This window comes from Acipenser ruthenus, chromosome 24 (genome assembly GCF_902713425.1).
Source record: "Acipenser ruthenus chromosome 24, fAciRut3.2 maternal haplotype, whole genome shotgun sequence".
Lineage (NCBI taxonomy): Eukaryota > Metazoa > Chordata > Actinopteri > Acipenseriformes > Acipenseridae > Acipenser > Acipenser ruthenus.
In genome coordinates this window covers 5,674,187-5,693,185 of record NC_081212.1, presented here as the reverse complement: position 1 = coordinate 5,693,185, position 18,999 = coordinate 5,674,187, and the positions used below count along the sequence as shown (strand labels likewise).

The 18,999-nt window shown below is 37.6% G+C and overlaps 1 protein-coding gene and 1 long non-coding RNA gene across 2 annotated transcripts; one reads left to right on the top strand and one right to left on the bottom strand.

Moving 5' to 3' along the window:
• Positions 1-1,734: 1,734 nt before the first annotated feature.
• LOC131700514 (uncharacterized) lies at positions 1,735-3,465 on the top strand. The gene is made up of 2 exons (XR_009308389.1): positions 1,735-1,828; positions 2,951-3,465. It is a non-coding gene; the product is annotated as an uncharacterized LOC131700514 (long non-coding RNA).
• Positions 3,466-3,678: 213 nt separating this feature from the next.
• On the bottom strand, positions 3,679-11,920 carry LOC117964290 (GTPase Era, mitochondrial-like). The gene is made up of 11 exons (XM_058998180.1): positions 11,642-11,920; positions 11,282-11,443; positions 10,505-10,632; positions 10,139-10,216; positions 9,790-9,836; positions 9,226-9,287; positions 8,873-8,985; positions 8,123-8,506; positions 7,677-7,826; positions 7,048-7,128; positions 3,679-5,889 (listed from the first exon to the last, which is right to left on the bottom strand). Exons 1-11 carry the CDS (start codon positions 11,733-11,735, stop codon positions 5,764-5,766), a joined length of 1,425 nt encoding a protein of 474 aa, XP_058854163.1. The 5' UTR covers positions 11,736-11,920; the 3' UTR covers positions 3,679-5,763.
• Positions 11,921-18,999: the final 7,079 nt, after the last annotated feature.

Genomic DNA, 18,999 nt, shown 5'->3' with positions numbered 1-18,999 from the left:
TCACAGAATATTAAACAACAACAACGATTCACCTTCCGACAGCGCCTTTCATCACAAGGACCCCAAAGCGCTTCTCACAAAAACTGAATAATTAAACCATTCAAATGAAAAAAAGGCCAATACAGAATTTGATCAAAACAGAAATAATAATAATAAAAAAGATTGTATCGATTGTATCGAATTCTATGCAGGTCCACTTGTGCGGTTTTGCTCATTTTAAAGGGAAATGTTCCTGCTTTGCATCCATTCTTTAATGTGAGCACAATGTCATCTTTTAATATGATTTATAATGAACCATACTGAAGACTGGAGTTGTTTAAATATTACACTCACATTTAAAAAATGGATGCAAATCAGGGGAAAAAAATACCTTAAAATCAGCAAAATTGCATAACTTTATAGCTTACCTGGCAATGAATGTAAAATAAAAAAATAAAAAAAACAACTTCAAAAGGGTCTCGAATTTTATTCCGAGAATGTTTTTCTTTATGTTTTTCATAGAAACTGACATTTATTTTTGAAGCTGATAAAAAGCAAGGCTGAGAGCAGATGGGGTTACCCTGATATAAGACCGAGCCATTTTTTTATCAGTGCCCTTCCCCAGCATATTGATACAGGGGCAGACCCCACCCTGGTCTCCTTGGCAACTGAACCAGAGCTCCATCTCAGGACAGAGTTTGGCTCAGGCTTTTATTTTATTTGTTACATTTTTAGGACTGTTTATGTGAACACTGTGGGGTATAAGAAGGTGTCCTGTCAAGAAAAAAAAAGCATTATAAAGCATTGCATAGCTAGAAATTTAACATGATACAATTATACATACAGTGACTAAAGTCCTACTTATGATAAAGCCATTTAAAGCCAGGTCAGATTGTGTAAGAGTTCTTATTATATCTGATCAGGCTGAGTGGAAGACATTAACAATTCCCTAACATGTTAACACTTTATCAGAAGACTTTCTAAAATATAAAATAAGGCACAAGTCTTCTAAATCAGACTCACAATATAATACAATTGAAAAGACAATGGGCTGTGGTGTAAAGACACATTTACTGGGAGGAATGAAACCATTTAACAGAACTAGAAACAGTGTGATAAACACTACGTTACTGTTTCCAGGTAGGATCTATAACACATGTATCAATGTTACTGGGACAGTGAAAACCTCTTTAGAGAATCACCGGTTACTTCAATCTACCGCATATTGTAATAAAAAATTCTCCTGAGAATTGAGACATAAAAACACGTTTGATTTCGAAATTTCACATTTTACAATTTGTGTCTGTTTTTCGTTAAGTATATGGGAAAACTACAAAGCGGTGTGTAATTCAGTATGTTAACGTAACATTATTCAGCAGGTTTCATTTGACTTTATGAAGCAAAATGTGTAGATTCTACAGGGTGATGCAAAACTTTTGGCCATAGCTGTAGATGAAACACATTGGCTATAGCAGCAGTGATATGAAACTGCATCCCAGGATAAATACTGTAACCTCACAAAACATGAATGTAACAGAAAGGCTGTGCAATATAAGAACTATAGAAGCATTTTAGAGAAGATGAGCCCGGGTTTAGTCACTTTTAGCAACTGATATTAAAAGGGTTCCTCATTGGCTAAAAAAAACATAGCAAGCTGAAAAGGGAAGGCCTGGTTTTCAGCGCATCATAATATGCAAATGAAGCAGAAGCATTATAAGGCAGGTTTGGGAAGTGCTGCTTGCAATGTGTCAAGGAGCCAGCGGGAGTGTGAAGGTGCAGCACATTATAAAAGTGTCATTAAGCTGCCATTAACACCCTTTAAAGGAAGACTACAAAAACAGAACAAGGGGTAAGTGGCTTAAGCAGTTTAAGATAGTCAATGGAACTTGGAAACCTGTGAAAGGCCTAATTGCAAATGGTAATACACTTCTGTTTTTTAAACTGCTGCTTTTTTAAAGGAGCTTTTCACAGCTGCACTCCTGTTTGTAAAAATTAAATGCATTTGTATACGGCATTAACACAAAGGCAGATTGTACTCTCATTTCGTCACTTCAAAACGGTAGCTTAAGAGACGGTTGATGACCGGAAAGGATGTTTTAATTCTATAAGAAAGGATAGATTTTCCTGCATGCATTTTGGCTGACTCTTACAGTTTTACCACAAGGCTGCATATGTCAAATCTAGGCTTTGGCTATGGTTAGAATGGTTTCACTTCTCCATTCTTGTAAAAACCTAAAAAATATTGAAATAATTAAAGTGAAGACAATGGGTGAGTGTTTAAGATTTAGATTAAACACCATTTTGAGCACTCACATTCATTATATTGCATTAAAAGCTGGTAACACACGACTTTTTGCGTTGATCTATACTTAGTTTCTTATTACACTAGGTTATGCTGGGGAGGCTTTTTTGTTTTGCTTACAAATCATATTCTTAATCTTAATATTTGAACGGATAACGGCAAGTCCATAAAATGGAATCAAAATAATTATTGTGCAACATTGCCACCTCCTAGTGCAATCGGCATGTTATTGATTGTATAATCTCAATTCTAATGTAAAAGTGTGGGTTACCATTACCTTGTTGCAAGCCCTTGATTTTTAGCATTACTCACCACTTAACAGCCTTTTGTTTTTAGTCATTTGTTTTAGTTTTGACACTTTTTATCAACACGAAATAAGCACGCACTTCACCATTTAGCGAACCCAGAAGAGTTGCATCCATAAAAACAGAACACCCAGCAGGTCTATTACTGTTTTGACATTCATTTTGAGAAGTGCAAGGTACCGTCTATGTTACATGCTGTCAAAAACTAGTCAGCAGGCAACTAAATCATTTCAATATATTAACAGTAATTATACATTAGTAATAATGAATAATGTCTTCAAAGACAAACTGGGCGATGAGACCAATCTAGTTCAAGCAACACTGAATTGCAAAGCCAGTGAAGTGACTTTCTTTTCTTTTTCAGGCACAGCGTGTCTGCGGTATCGTTGTGTTCCGGATAGGATATCATCTTATACTGTAAGTTTGCTATATCGACACTACAGTATAGATGATGTACTACCCAGGGCTTCATTCAGCAGCGTCAGTGCAGCGCAGTGCGGAGGAAACAGAGAGGCGGCGATGATCTCAGGGAGTTGTGATCAAACCGTTACCATTACTGAGCTTTAGTAATGGTAAGGGTTACTTTGCTTCTTCTCACAGCGACGGCATGACAAAGTCCTGATACCTGCGTTATCTGTTTCCATTCCTAATTTTGCTGAAATTGTGTTTTTTTTTTTTATGAATGTATTAAACTTCGGTGGACATGGCTAACGTTGATTCATTAGCTGTAGTTTATTTTACAATCCAGTTTTCAGTCTATTTTGGTCATTAATAACAGGGGGGTAGAAAAGCTTTAGGCATGTTTTTCAAATAGGAGTTGGCTACGACTTACAATGCAAGAAACTTACTCTGTACGGAATAAAAACTTTTCAAACATTATTTGTTGTCATTCTGTTTATTTACAGGTAACATACAGACGGAACTCTTTATACATTTGAAAAAGCTATGTTATAAAAAATACATATAACCAAGCATAAATAACAGTAGCACTGAAACACCTCAAGGTATTTAATTGATGTCTGTTAAAAAAAAAATTATTGAACAACTCGGACAACAAAATATTAAAGTTTAATATTTCAATAATTCGTCTGCATGTTTTTTTTTTTCCCGGATATACATTATTATAGTATGAGATTCTCAAAGATTGTTGCTTCAAATTGCAATAACCTTAATGAAATGGGTTTTGTTTGCTAGACTTACAGAATCTGTTACCTTAAAAGTAACCAATATAATCAAAAGTACTATGGTGATGTTATGATACTGTGTCGCTGCATAGGCTACACTGTGGTTCTGTGTTACCCCTTGACTATTCAGGTTTAACCCTCCCTCCAGCCCTGGGTGTCATCTTCTGGTTAAGCTGCTGTATATGTAAACAAGATAAACCCTGCTCTGCCCTAATTAATAAAATGAGGCAAGCAGGATATGATGAAGCATTTGCTCTGTATTAAAGGTTATTTCATCAGCAGAAACCAACATTGAGGCAAAACTTACGACCGTCAGGTTTTTGTCTTGCTGGAGTTAATCATCATAAACTGTGTTAAAGACATACAACAACATTTTTTGTATGACCAGCTCCTGAGATACAACTGGCAAGATTCCCAAAGCATTTGCCTGGGTGCCCAGTTCAAAATGTTAGAAAACAGGTTATAAAGTTTGAAATAAATGACTCAAATCAGATGGTCCTACATCATACACCTACAGTTCCTTGCTAGTTCTCTATGCTGCGGTAAAACTGGCAAAGACAATGGGAGTTATTTTTAAAAACATAAACCTTTCTTTTTCTAATTCCACCCCCATGTCCTGTTTTGCCCTGAAACATTATATGGTGTAAGCGACTACACACTAAACGATTCACCAAACTTTTCTTTAATTTTTTGATGCAAGTGTTTAATAAGATGGAAAAGAACCAATGTTTGGTATTACTAAGTCCCTCAGACAGCACAATGTACACACGATTTTGCTGTAGCAGACTATTAAGCTGCTGTGCTACCAGGATGACCTTGCTAGCATGTGGGGAGGGAGGGATGCTGCAATCTCAATGGCAATCGAGACGAAAGCCCAGTACAAAAACCACCTGACCTAGTTTCAGAGAGAGCCCTGCCGTGCTGGAAAAGGAATTCAAGTTTTCCGCCCCTGGCTGGTTATCAGCTCGTGCAAGCTTTGAAAACAAGGAGGGGCCACACAGGTGGGGTCCGGTCCCCACGTCATTCCTGGGTTTATCTACAGGCATCCAAGCCCCTTGGATGCTATTACTGCCAGGATCAACCCCAGGTCTGCTACATAACAGATAAAACAAAATCACCTTACAGAATTATCTCCCAGCCTCCACTGCCCTTATCCCTCTGGGCGCCGAATGCCTTGCAAGCACTAAAGGCAGCATTTTAAATAGAAACCGATTAAACAGGGTCTTAAATGACTAGCTGCTGACAACCTCAATGGAGTACAGTAACCAATTGAATTCAAATTAAACTCCAAGCTTGATAGAAAAAAAAAAAGGTCACACTCTAGGTCAGTTCTTTGCAAACTGGAGATCAAAGATTGCCTCTGTTATAACCAGCTCTCTATTAAACCTTCTTTCCTCATCTGGCGGCTGTAAGTGCCTTATTTTGTATTCAGAAACAGTACGATACAGAATCGGACTGGATTGTACTCCACTAAAAAGATACTGGGGTCTAGATCCACACAACAGCAGACTGAAATGCTGCTACTGAGCAAATTTGTACCAAGGTTATGAAAATCAAACATCTAACAGTGCATGTGTGTTTCTTTTGTGAATTTCTATCTGTAGAAATGTGTAAAATGCCAGAGGGCAAGGTCCTATTTAGTGATAAGTGAGTATTTAGATCAGTCACTGCTTAAATCAATTGAATACAACAGCATTGACGGCCATTTACCGCAGTAACAATATATTACGACATTAAAAAAAAAAAATGCTGCAACACAAAATTGCAAACTGTAATAATGCGCTGTTGAGCAAGTGTGTGTCAGGGCGGTTCTGTATTTAGCTTCCCCATTTGACCAGCAGAGGGTGCTCTCTCAGGGGGTAATAACCTTTACGAACATGTCTGCCTCATTAGCACACAAGCATTTTCAGAAAAGCTTTGTTTTCCAGTGTTATTTTACAGCCATTATTAGCCCCCTTTTAAGATACAAAAAAAACCTTGTCACGGAAAGCGTTTACTGTTTCTTCACTTTGACCGAGAGTTTTAACTTGACGTCACACAGGAACACATTCATCAGGTCTTCTCCAGCTTCCCGGGCTATCCTGCCGATCAGCTGACCTCCTTGTCCAATCAGCATTTTCTAAAACCAACACAAACACCAGTGTCAGTAACTGATAAGTCCTACTTTTTCAAACCAAGAAAATCGTGCTTGAAGTTTCTACTGGTCTGTCTAACTGTAACTGGAGTTAACAGGTTCAAGGCACGAAATTCTTTAAATACCTGAAATCAGTTTAAAATGCATTTCCTGGGACTGCTGTGTTTGTCCTGGTATTAACCAGAGCTTCATTTTAAAAGAAACATTCTGTGAAATTATGTTAAGGTAGGTTATTACTACAACAAAAAATCCAAATATCACAAGGGACCTGTGCAGATGCTTTGATTAATTCATTTAAAACAAAAAAGCAATTTCAATCCCTCGTCAGTCAATCACTTTCAGTCAGGAAAATCATGCAATAGATTATTTATTATAACAGACTAGACAGCACCACACCATTATACATATTTTACACTCGCCTTTCCAGGTACCCCTGCCCATAAATTAGCTTGCAGATAAGTAGAGAGGCTGACTGTAGGGAAGCCATGGGCGGGGTAATTTTTATTAAAAAGACAAATAAGAAACTAGCTATTCAATTGACAAAATATCCTAAAATATGCTTAGTTTACGTGATCTGATCTAGGGTTAAAGCGAGTTCCCTGCCAGAACCACCGCTTTGATTAATGACCTCCAGGCAGACAGGGAGAGGGTTAATGCATGATGCCTGGACTCTTCTGTGGGGACGACAGTGTGGAGACGCATTGACAGAGCAGTGTGAAAAACACCAGCTGAACTGGAGCTGTGTGTGCTGGATGAATGAGCCAGCCTCAGCCCATGTGCTACATCCCCCCAGGCTAGCCAGGAACACTACAGGGTCTTTTACTTTTTAGAAAACTTTCAACATTTTTGTTTACTATTGCATAAAGAAACGAATGTAGCATCTTCCTGTTGATTTTATTTGATTTAAAAGGACCTCGGTTTTGTTTTAAAAGTTACCCTGCCGTTATATTTCTTGAATTACATTTTAAGTCTAGTTTTCAATATATTTTTTTCTTTGAAGTAAAAAAAGATACATTTAAATCCAAATTAAGAAGTATTATCCAACATTGGGACAAGGTAATTCTCAGGAAGATTTTACAATTTATTTTGCAGTGTATGACTGTGGCTAGAGAGCTGTAGTTGGTGTCTGAATGGTTCACTTACCACGTGGCTTTCTTTTTTCATGTACAGTTTCTGAAGAATTATGAGCTCTCCGTTCTCTCCCTCCTCCCACATCTCAATGCTCTAAAAATAAGAAATGAAGTCAAAAAATGAGACATGCACAACAATGCGTAACATACATAATACATACTTAAAACAATTACAATTCCTAACATGAGAGTATTTATAACTAAGGTAAAAACAGTATAAAATAATCACTTTAATTAGGATTGGAAACCTAGAAACATTTGCGATAGTCCCCTAATCATTATACAGACGTTCTTCACTTGTTTTTATATTTAATTGGGAATATGTAGATTTTTCAAGCACCACACTGTAGAAAAAGAAAGTTTCATTATTCCTGGTACTATATAAATTTCCAGAGATTAAGGTCAATTTCCAGTGAGTCCCACAGTATCATACTGATTGAGCTGTGTATGCACAATTATGTTATCAGACATCTTATGTATGTGTATGTGTACCTCAAAAGAACATAACAATGCATTGACTTAGGGACATGGAATCAAAAAGGGCAATGTGTCCCAGCAAAACCGACAGATACTTCAAAGCAAGACGCTACACTCAGCTAGGCTGGGGGAGTCAGTGCACACACTGCGCTGTCGGAAGGCTACCTGGATCACGTTGTAAGGCACCTCCTGTGGCAGGTACTCCAGCAGTTTCTCCCGGATGATGTTGTTGCAGATCTCCTGGGGGTCCTGGTCTGTCAGCACTCCACTGTGGAACTCCCAGCAGCCTGGCTGAGCCATAGTGACCAGGTAACGCTGCAACAGAGAGGAAATCAGACTCTCTCTACTAATACAAAAAACTGTAATACATTGAATCAGTTAATAGAATTGGAGCATTTCGATAAATATCCAGTACCTGATTACAAATCTCCATTACATTCCTTAGAGACAATTGATTTAATTCACTTGTAAAGCAATTTAGTAGAAGGAGCTGGCTACAACTAGTAACTTAGGGGTATTTAAAATACTTTAATTTCATTGAAATGTGGATCCAGACTTCTTTCTAGCTCGTATGGAACATTCCTGTAATGCTGTAGATTTCAAAATGATACCTTGAGTGTTTCTACTTCTTCCCCGTTCACTGCAGACAGCATAAAGACCTCACGGAAGCGTGGCCACCCAATCCTGGCCTTCAGTTCCTTCAGCGTTTCTTTGTTCAGCTGGTCCTGCGTTTCCTGTCTGCTCTTTGCTGTCTCTCGGTTCCCTGCCTGGTCGCTGAGCTGCCCCTCTGAGTCCATGGCAGTGCCCTCCATGCTGTCCCATTGAACAGGCTGTTTTGGTCCCAGCTCAGGTTCTTTGCAGTCTGCTCTCTTGGTAGAGTCCCTTTTCCCAGATTTAAAAGGCGTCTTGATTTTGAGTTTCTTTCCACCTACCGTCCCTTCTGTGAGTTCTGCTGTAATATCCAGAAGCAGGGTTTTGTTTTTTAACAAATCCACCTAAACGAAAAAAAAAAAAAGGACAGCTTTTCAAAAGCACGTTATGAAACCCTCTAGAATGTTTTAAGCCTGACAAACATTTTCACTAACTAGAGTAAACTAAACTTCTCTTTAGCCTTTATTGACTCCTCTGGTCCTGGTTTCTGTACTGCACTTAAAGTAATGGTTAGGGTTAACTATGTCAACTCCATTTAAGAATTTAAAGATGTGTTTAGGTATAACAGATAAAAGTGATTTGGTATTAAAGTAAACTGAAGCTTGTACATGTTTAAATGTGGTACCCTTAGAATTGAAACATAATGGTTTTATAGCCATTTATAGACTGATGTATTAAAAATGCACTATAAGGGTGCTTTGGGTTGCTACCTTATTCAGCACAAGAACAGCAGGGATATCTGGAGCTCTGGAAAGGCACTGCAACACCTCCAAACCCAGTTTGTTGCGGGTCCACTGGTCCGAGACGTCCACTAGAACCAGCACTAAAACAAACAAGTGAAAGACTGCACCGTTCTGCTTCGAATTCTTCAATGTATGGTGAATGGGAAACTTGGCTTGACTCAAACAAACAGAAAGGCTATATACACTATTCCAGACGTGTTTGATGTAGTATTACTCCAACAATGCTTTGCTCAAATATACAGTGAACATTACAATCCTGAATGTGTTTCACTACTGGGTTAAGAGTAGGGGTCAGCTCCGCACTGTGGCAGTGTACGCACCTAAATTAGCTTCCTGGACCGAGCTCCATGGGTCCAAGAGCAGGGATTTCTCCAGCTGATGCCTGCAGCACAAACAAAGGGGAAGTCTCTGATATGTCCGGTCACTTGTCTTTCACATTTACACACATACTGGTCTGCTCTGATAGGAATATGAGAGCTTCAGCAACACACAAACGTTTCGGCTAACACTAGTGAAGGCACTAGCCTGGCCCGATGCATTTGTCTACTTGACTAGATTATAAGCTTTAGTATTCCCCAGTGACCCATCCTGTCAAGGCACTAATGCTTGGAGGAGTATAGGGCGACTCATACGATCAGGAGCTCACTGGTTTGAATCCTGGTTGTGCCAAGTTGCTCATCTTGGATAGTGCAGAGTTTGCATTTCCACAGATTAGAGGGGAAAATCAGCAGTGGACAGCTCACCTCACTGCACAACAGCTAGTCCTTTACCTTCTAGAATAGCACATTTTGTTACATCTTCTGTCACTCATTGACTATTTTCCACGTGGAACAATCACGTTTCCTCAATAAAAGAAAATGACATTAAAAGGAGGCAGTTGTTACCTTTTTCCTTTAAGAGGGTTAGTGAGTCCAGGGGTGTCCAACAAAATCTGCACAGAGACAGGGCAGTTCAACAGGAGATTCATGATCGACACATGCATACTGATATATACGATATACAGTGACTATTTCAATATTACTGAACTTCAACATCAACACATGGTGGAGACATATCCTAGCCATGACAATTAGAATACACAGTATTGAGACGTAACCATTTATTTTAGTGCAATTCCATGAATGTTCCTTACAGAGATCATGACAAGCATTCAACGGTCTGCTAGTAAAGAAGAGTGCATGTAATTCTGCATCAGCAGCGCTATGGAGACATGGCAGTACATTCATTGCATACCAGCTGTGTGTCTTGTTCAGTGATGATCCCCCGAGCCCGCGACCGAGTTGTGTGGACCTTCTTAGAGACTGGAAACACCTGGATTCAACCAAATGCAATGAAGAAATACTGATTCCCAGCTCGTACAATATTTGGTCAGCTAAGAAGAGGCTGGCATATATTATTGAGACAACACTGACATAAGCAATATCCTTCCAGCTGATTTTGCAAGCCTGGGAAAGTAAAATCAATGCTTAAATTAGAATGATTTCGCTTTAAAGCCCTTTTTTTAACTGAAATGGCACACAGACTGCTGTATCATTATTCTGCAGCGAATGACTTATTTTGAAGTTTTCATGTTTTCACAGCACTGGTTTAGCACTATACCTTTCTTCCCAGGAGCTGATTAGATAAAGTGGATTTCCCAGCATTTGGTGTTCCAATGATGGCTACTTTCAACACCTTGGCGTTCTCTGGCTGATCGGGACGGTTTATCAACAAGAAGGTCTGCTCAGCTGAACAGGAAAAACCAGATAAATATGACAGATTCACCTCAATATTATTATTATTATTATTATTTATTTCTTAGCAGACGCCCTTATCCAGGGCGACTTACAATCGTAAGCAAAAACATTTCAAGCGTTACAATACAAGTAATACAATAAGAGCAACTGTTAAAGGAACAACCAGGGTGACATTTCATTTTAATTGTGCTTCAGCTTCCCTGAACGCAGCTTCAACAGCAATTTTATATGACAGGGATGGAAATAAGACTCCTATTGTATAGCAGTTTCACCCATTCCAGGTTTTACTGTGAGCTTGATTTGCCACAGTGTATAGGTAACAAGCTCAGGTGTGTTTTATCAAACTCATTGTAAAACCAGGAATGGATCAAAATGCTATGCAATGGGAGTCCTTTTCCCAATCCCTGCTAGATAATAGCAAATATCCTCAATGGAAATGTTGTCCAATGTGGTCTGCCTAAGGTTATCATGCAAGATAAATCTGCTTTGTCCCAGATAGTGCACATTACATTAATATATCATAAATCCTGACCATGACGTGATACATTTCCGTGTCCCTGATGTATATTTTGAAGGTGTTTAATTGTACTAAATTATATTTGCTGTTCCAGTTTCTGAGAACTGCCCACAGGACATGTACCTTTACTTGTGGAGACTGCAGGTGGGTGCTGGCCAAAGCTGTCTTCCTTTTCTTTTCTGTTGCCACCGACTACTTGACCCAGCATTGAGTCACTTGCGATAAAACAGGCTGGCAAATGCCTGACACGCTGTGCATTCCTGTTAAGATGACTGGAAACGGTACCTTAAAGAACGAAGACATTTAATAACTTACATTTGATAGGTTTTGCTAAATAGGTTGAAAGTATCTATTTGACCATTTTAGAACACAGGAGACAACAATAGATTTTTATTTTTATTTTTTTGCATGCAGCACTAAAGAAAAGCAACACAAAAAAAGTCATTTAAATCTACTCGAATCCTACGAGGAATCCATACTGACCCGATTGGAACACTGCAGAAGCATTGCCAAGTCGCTGCGACACAGCGTAACGCAGAGATCTACAGAACACTGAGCTGCACAGCGTTAAAGCCATTCTTCGAGTCTATTATTTGGGCGTTTACACAGGCTTCCGGCCATTTACTTCAGATTAAGATATTTTCCCCCCCAAGGTTAGTACAGCTGTCGTGTTTGTTTATATATGCATTCACGTTTTCTACCACGACGCGGCCATATTGTTTGCAAAGGATTCGGGGATAAGAAGAAGGGCTGACTGAAACAACGAGTCTACTTCGAGCAAGACACTATAAATCTACAGCGCAGCCAAGTGGAGAAGATGTGCGTAGGCATAATACATATTTTGCACATTAATGTTACACTTAAATTACTCAAAGTGTAGCAAAGTGGAGGAAAGCATAGCGAGTGCATGGTACAGACAGCATGTTAGAAAGCAATGCTACCTTTTGGAGTTGTTTGGAGCTGAAACTGCAGTTATTGTAAACTTACATTTTGAATGCAGGCGCATTACTGCAGTGATAGTGAGAAGGGTCAGTCTGATGGTGCTGTCGTCTGTATGTTTTTTCACACATACTTTAAAGCAGGTTTCAGGAAGGAAGAATTCGATGTTATTGCACGACAAGATTGCCTTAGTGAAAGCAACATACGTGCAGAAAATATATTCCATATTGGATTTGGATATGCTACTGAATGTGTATAAATAGCGTGCCTATGGCAAGTCATTCTAACATTCTATCCTCTATTTCTGATATTAAAATTATTAATGTCAGTAATATTTTGTTGATATCAGTAATAACATTTTGGTATCAACAATTCTCAATTTTATTTTTTGATATCAAAAATAGATTTTCTGATATGAAAAAATAGAATAGTTGATATCAAAAACAGAATTCTTGATATCTTTTTATTCAACAATTCTATTTTTGATATAAAAATGTTGACAATATTACTGACAACAAAAATAGAGTTGATGTCAGTAATGTTTTGTTGATATCAGTAATAACATTTTGTATCAACAGTTATATTTTTGATATAACAAATATGACAAAATAATGGGCCATTCTATCCAGAACTTCAAACTCATAAATTCTGAGGTATAACTTGAATGTGTATCAATAAGGACATGAATACATAACACAAATAGAAATCACACAGAGTGCCACTGAGTGGTTACATGTAGCAATTGCGACAAGCTTCTGTAATTGAAAAATTACACCTACATTTAGTGAATCACACTGTAGAAAGTGGGATTAAAATGCCAGTGTCGTTCTGCTTGACCTTTCAAGCTAATACGGTGCAGTGTTAGCCAAGATGGACAAACACAGAAATGTAAGATGTTTATGTCATGCCTGTTTTGAAGGCCACCGTACATGTATTGGAGTGTATGTGATTACACATTGTGCTGCGCGTGGACACCAGCATACACTAAACTTGCGGGGGAGATGGAACTTGCATTCAATAACTTGAACTTATAGCTACAGAGCTCACTGCCATTTTCAGTTTTATTTTTTAAAATGTTGATTCTTGGGTTAGTGTTTACTACATTCTTTAATAGTTTACCCATCTGTACACTATATTGTTCAATGGACTTGTTGACTATCCAGTTTCTTTACAGCATCTACAGGAAATTTAATCTGCAGCCACGCATGATTCAACCCTCTTGAAGGCTTTCTGTCTCTGAAGGCTGTATTTATTTATTATATTGATAACATTTTAGACACCAATAAATCTGACATTTTCACGAGAAACAACTTTTTTTAAAAATGTATAAAAATTCTATTTTTAAAACCCAAATAAAACTTTTTAATAGTCTGAACAGGCTGAGATATATTGGGTGTTTTTGTTAAATTAATGTAGTGTTACATTAAATCTGACTCATGTAAAACAACAGTGGGCTAATTATATAAAGTGTCTGATAAAAGACAAAATTGAACAGGATTTATGCAGAGTAATTAACAGATCAGTACCAGGTTTGCTTTATCCTGCTTTTGGCAAGTCACATTACAGGAATAAATATCACAGGTTTCTGGGACACAAAGCAGCGTTCCTGAATATGAGAACTGTCGGGTCACATGGATGTTCCATGTGTCACACTATCTCAGCGGTCCTTATGCTAATTTCCCCATATAAGCTTAATCCTTTTTGAAAGCTAAATAGTGTACTTTGAACAAAAGGCATGTTCTGTGCTTAATAGGCAGTGTAGCAGGGGTACAATTCAGGAATTAGAATTGCAGAGCCATGATTAAATATGTATTTATAACGCTTGTTCGACAACTGCTTCCCGGTAGTCTGAACAGAATAATTTGAAGCATTTTTGTTACTCACCAGAACAAAATTAAATCAACGTTTACTTATCTAAAAACAGAGCAAGCAAACCGCAACAATACCATTCAACTGTAATCTCCCTGCGCTATAATTTTGTTGTCTAATTATAAATATAGTGATAATGAGGTCTGTCTCATTTTTACACGTGCTTTTTCAGGGATACAAAAAGATATGCAGTAAAACAGCTGCTATATTAACACATCAGCCTTGCAGCTGTGAAGAAACAACAGTGGTATTGAAAGGCAACTGCACTAGACATAAGTATGATAGAACTGAGCTGGGGAGGCTCACCATACACTCACTTAATGATTGAAGAGCTCCTAATACCTTACATACAACCACTATGTGTTCCACTGTTTAATAAAAGTATTTGTGGTACATGCGTGGCATTGCTACATGAAGAAAAGGTACAGCAGAGGACAAGAAAATAGAAATCTGCTGTAATATTGTCAATAGGGCCCGGGCGGCCCTTGGTTAGTGTGTTGATTGTACTGGAGGTGTATGAGACCATGACAATTCCTCAGTAATTACTGCTTCTAATTCCTTTCGGGGAAGTTGGGGATGGAAATCTGCTACAGAATCTCTCCAGAGCGGCCCATCACATAGACTAATTTGAGTTCCTCGTGAATCATCAGTTATTAGACTTGGGTACGTTTCTCCACTATAAAAACTCTCAATGGCAGTATATAAAGTAATACTAAAGGTTACTAATTGGATACAGAAGCACCTGCCATCCAAGTGCCTACAACATATTGTGATGTCAGCATCCAGTTCCCCATCAGTTTAACTGTGCTCAGTAAAACCACGGTGATCTGACCTTCGGATTTAACAAGACCTCTACTATCCAAACATCATCCTAATAACCAGCCATGGTGTTATAGAGAAAATGAATGAGATTTTAATTACAGCACAGTGCTTTACAATACAAACCCCTGCCCCTGCCCTGCTCCTTTAAACATATAACATACAGTCTGTGTATTATATTCCTAAAGGTACAGAGGTTGTATATTATTAGATATACTGTAATTAGTTCTGGATAACTCAGGATTGAAAATTAAAAGCAATTATAACATTCGACTGAAAAACAGACTGGGTGCAATACAGTACTAAGTTCTAATGCACAGTGAACTCTTTCCTGATATAAGGACCAGCTCATAATATTAGGACCATTCTGATTAATTCTGTTAAGACCAGCTCTAATTAAGACGACCTAACTTGCACAGGGAACTGAGTAACATCCCAAAAGCTTTTAAAGTTGTGATGTTCAATGTCTGGGTCCAGACCCCTGTTCAAGTATGCAGCTCTGTGTCCAGGCCGTGTTTCACGCCTATTTTATTATGTCTTCCTTTTTGCTTCTGGAGCACACATTTATCATTCTGCACCCCACTTCCTCCCCACCCCGTCCACTCCAAAAGAAAATGTGCAGCTCCATCCAGACATAGAATCAATGTGACTTGTCTGTGAAGTGGATCAATAATACTTTCCTTTAAAATCATCAATCATGCCAGTGTTGAATATAAAGGGTAGAATTAGAAATGCTGTTCTTAAACATCCTGTATTGACTTCTTTCAGGGATGAAGAAAGACACCATTCTGCATCATTAACTTTGTATTATAACCTGATGGAACCGCTGCAGCATGCTTCCCTGGGATTGAGATTATGATAGCACGGAACAATTGCACAAGATGAGGCTTCAGTGCAAGCTAAAACAATACTAAAATGAGCACTTCTAGTCTTCCCTTTGTGCAATGCCATTGGTTCATATGACGTTGTTTCAGGTGTTTGGTATTAAAGGGGCTGTAGACATGTATATTGCATGTTAGTCCTCCTGGCCTTCAGATTCCCTCTCTGGAAAGTGGCTGCGCTTTTTAGCATAATAAAATATATCAGCTGCTGGTAGTGATTGTGTGGAATGGACATAACAATCCTTCATTGTCGAAGCACCATCATTCTAAATGGAACAGGCATAAACCATGTCACTTTCTGCTTTACAAGATGGATTTATGCATTACTAAATGAGAATAATAATAATGAACAGTGCAACTCCTTGGCAATTTAAAAACAGAACCGTAGATACTTTATTGGTCTTAAAAACACTGATCTTTTACAATTAGCTTGGCAAGCAAGGGTGTTCAGGTCAGGGTTCAGGTATGGGGAATCTGATAATCTGATATTTGCACCCTGATATGTGTAAAATCTATTTTTTATACCTTTCGGGGTACTACATCTTAAAATTAAAGAGCTATGTTTGTTTTTTAAAATCATTTACTTTTACAGTGTGGACAACTCCAAAAAATGTTCTTAACCCACACATTACAAGAATATGTCATAAAATGTGTACTTTAGGAGTCCCTTAACTGAATATTTTAACAATTTACCCGTATTCTACTTATGGGTTCTGGACATATAGATAAATCAATACTGAGAAATAGCCTGGTGGAGCACTATAATGATGTCATTTATTTCAGTGTGCCAAAAAATGTAAGTCCTTGACCAAAGATTTGAACAGATCAGAAAAGACCAGCAAACACTACATCAAATCACAAGACACATGACAGTATTGGCAGAGTGTTACATATTGCATTGCAAAAAACCATTCAGGGGTATAACATCGTTTTGTTTCATTAGTTACACATGGATAAATAGTGAATCATTTATTAATTGGTGAAGCCATACAAGTGACGTGTTTCTGCAAGTTATAAATGGCTAAACTAAACTTGATGATTGAACTGAGAGCTCAAAGTCATTTTCATTAACAGAACACCAATTATTAAATTGATTAAATGCATTATTCAACGTGAAACCATGTTTAACTTATTGAATGTCTTTAAAAAAGGATACCAAATCCCCAACAAAGTGGAAAAATGCACAGAAAATAGTGCACATTCTGTGCTCACCAGTTTTTAAAGATGTTTAGGGAGCAGTTGCGAGTGACAGCAGAGATAATATTGCATGGAGGATAAGCCCATGGAATGCAAACAACAGTATATTTGAATTGGAGGCAGTTACAGAAATACTGGGGTATGCAATAACAATCATCTGAAAGATAAGTTAACCTGTTCCAGATATGAATCCTGTTTTTGCATTCCTAGGACCTGATCTTCCATGTCCTACATTTAATATGGAGTGGGCAATTTGCCTGCAGCTCGCCAAGAGTATATATATTATTGTTGCAGCGTTTGTCTCTTCTTAGAATACAAATGGCCTACTTAGCTTTGATTCAAGGTAGATTCTTTGTACATTCTTGTACAGTAAGCTGAAGTGGACTAATCGTTTTGCATTATACATTATACATTAAATATTCATTTGAGATAATTTGTATGTATTTCACTTCCCTGGCAGGCATTTTGAGTGCGAAAAGATGAATTTCTTCATTTACTGTATTGGAGGGGAAAAAACAACAATGGAAGTAGTCTTACATGAATTATTTTTAGAACCTTTGCCATGGGAATGGCTGTGATGAGATTGTGTGATGGCACGATTGACATGTTTTACTATATAGACAAAAAGCTTTAGCTGGTCCAGACAATAGTGTGCTTGTATTGTCTTTATCATCATATTATTTCAATCCATTGTTCATTCCTTCTCTTGTCCCCTGAATTGATTTAATGTGGATTATTTCTGGGGTTTATTTTGTTATAGATACAAGATCCATCTTTTTTTATTAAAAGTATGTCATTCCAGTTTTGCAGTGTGTGACGGTAACCTCTCTACCCTTGTTGACTTGCATTTCCATGTAGATTAATGGGTGTTTTTACAAAGTTTGTGTGCAGTTATTTATCATGAAAGGTTAGCCCCCTTCAGCCTCCCACTACATGGCATGCATTCCACACAGTAACAATTTGTCATTTTAGTGTAACAAAAAACAAAAATCAATAGGAAAAGCAAGTCACTTGAAGGTCATTTTAATTGACCCAGCCGGTTGAAGCACATACAATAAATATGTTGATAGAAATACAAATAAAAAATCAAGTTCATGCTCAGCCGTAATACAATGTGGCTAATCCAGTATCATGAATTTTCTTTAGTTTTACGATTTGAAAATAGACTATTCTCAATCGTCATTTATTTTCTTTAATCTCTCTCTCTTTCAGATACAGACTGGATATGTAGAAATGTCAATTTCTTATGAACCATACACATGACATATATAGTTACAAAGAAAAAAAAACAATGTCTATTTAAAAATAACTGAACGCTGGATTCAAATAAGGCTGTAAATCTACATTTAATAGTGTTTGCACCTTTTGTGCAAACAATTGCGGGTGTTTAGCACTGTGACAGCCTTAGTATTTATAATCAGCACCATTACCAGTACTTGTTTTAAGAAATGACATGTATTTATTTTTCAAAATATGTAAAATGGCTTATTTTTTTAGACGTATCTGTTGAAATACATTTTTAGCGTGATATATAATTATGTTTTAAATGTGAATTCTTTCCCAGAGCACGGACTCATAGACAGCCTCACAGCCTTCTTTCATGGAAGACAGGGTGTAAATCATTTGTGCAGTGGCACAGTCGTCACTTTTGAGACTGTTCTTTGACAGATATTATTAATGTTGTGTTGTCTCGGAAAGGGAAGCATCTGCCAACAGAGCACTTACAATGAGCCCTCACCTAGTCTTGGTCTTTGTGACTACAAATAACTTAACAAGAGATATGTAACTTTTACAGAGTATGTTAGGGATGTTATATGCCTAACAAGTAAAACATTTATGCAAAGGTATTTGCTACATATTGTCAGTGTTGATTCATTTGTCCAAGATATGTGATAATAAAGTTATTGCAATACAAGAAGATAGATTAAAATTTGATACTAATAAAAATTGTGGATTTGGGTGAAAATGACAGTAGATTCCATTTTGGACTACAGTTATCATTTCAATAAATGACAAGTGAGTACTACTATACAATAGAAGTTTTTTATGTGCTTCATAACAACAACTGAACTAATTTGCAGGGTATCGTTGTTATAATGATCTAGCATGAATCACAGGATTGCAGCATTAAAATGA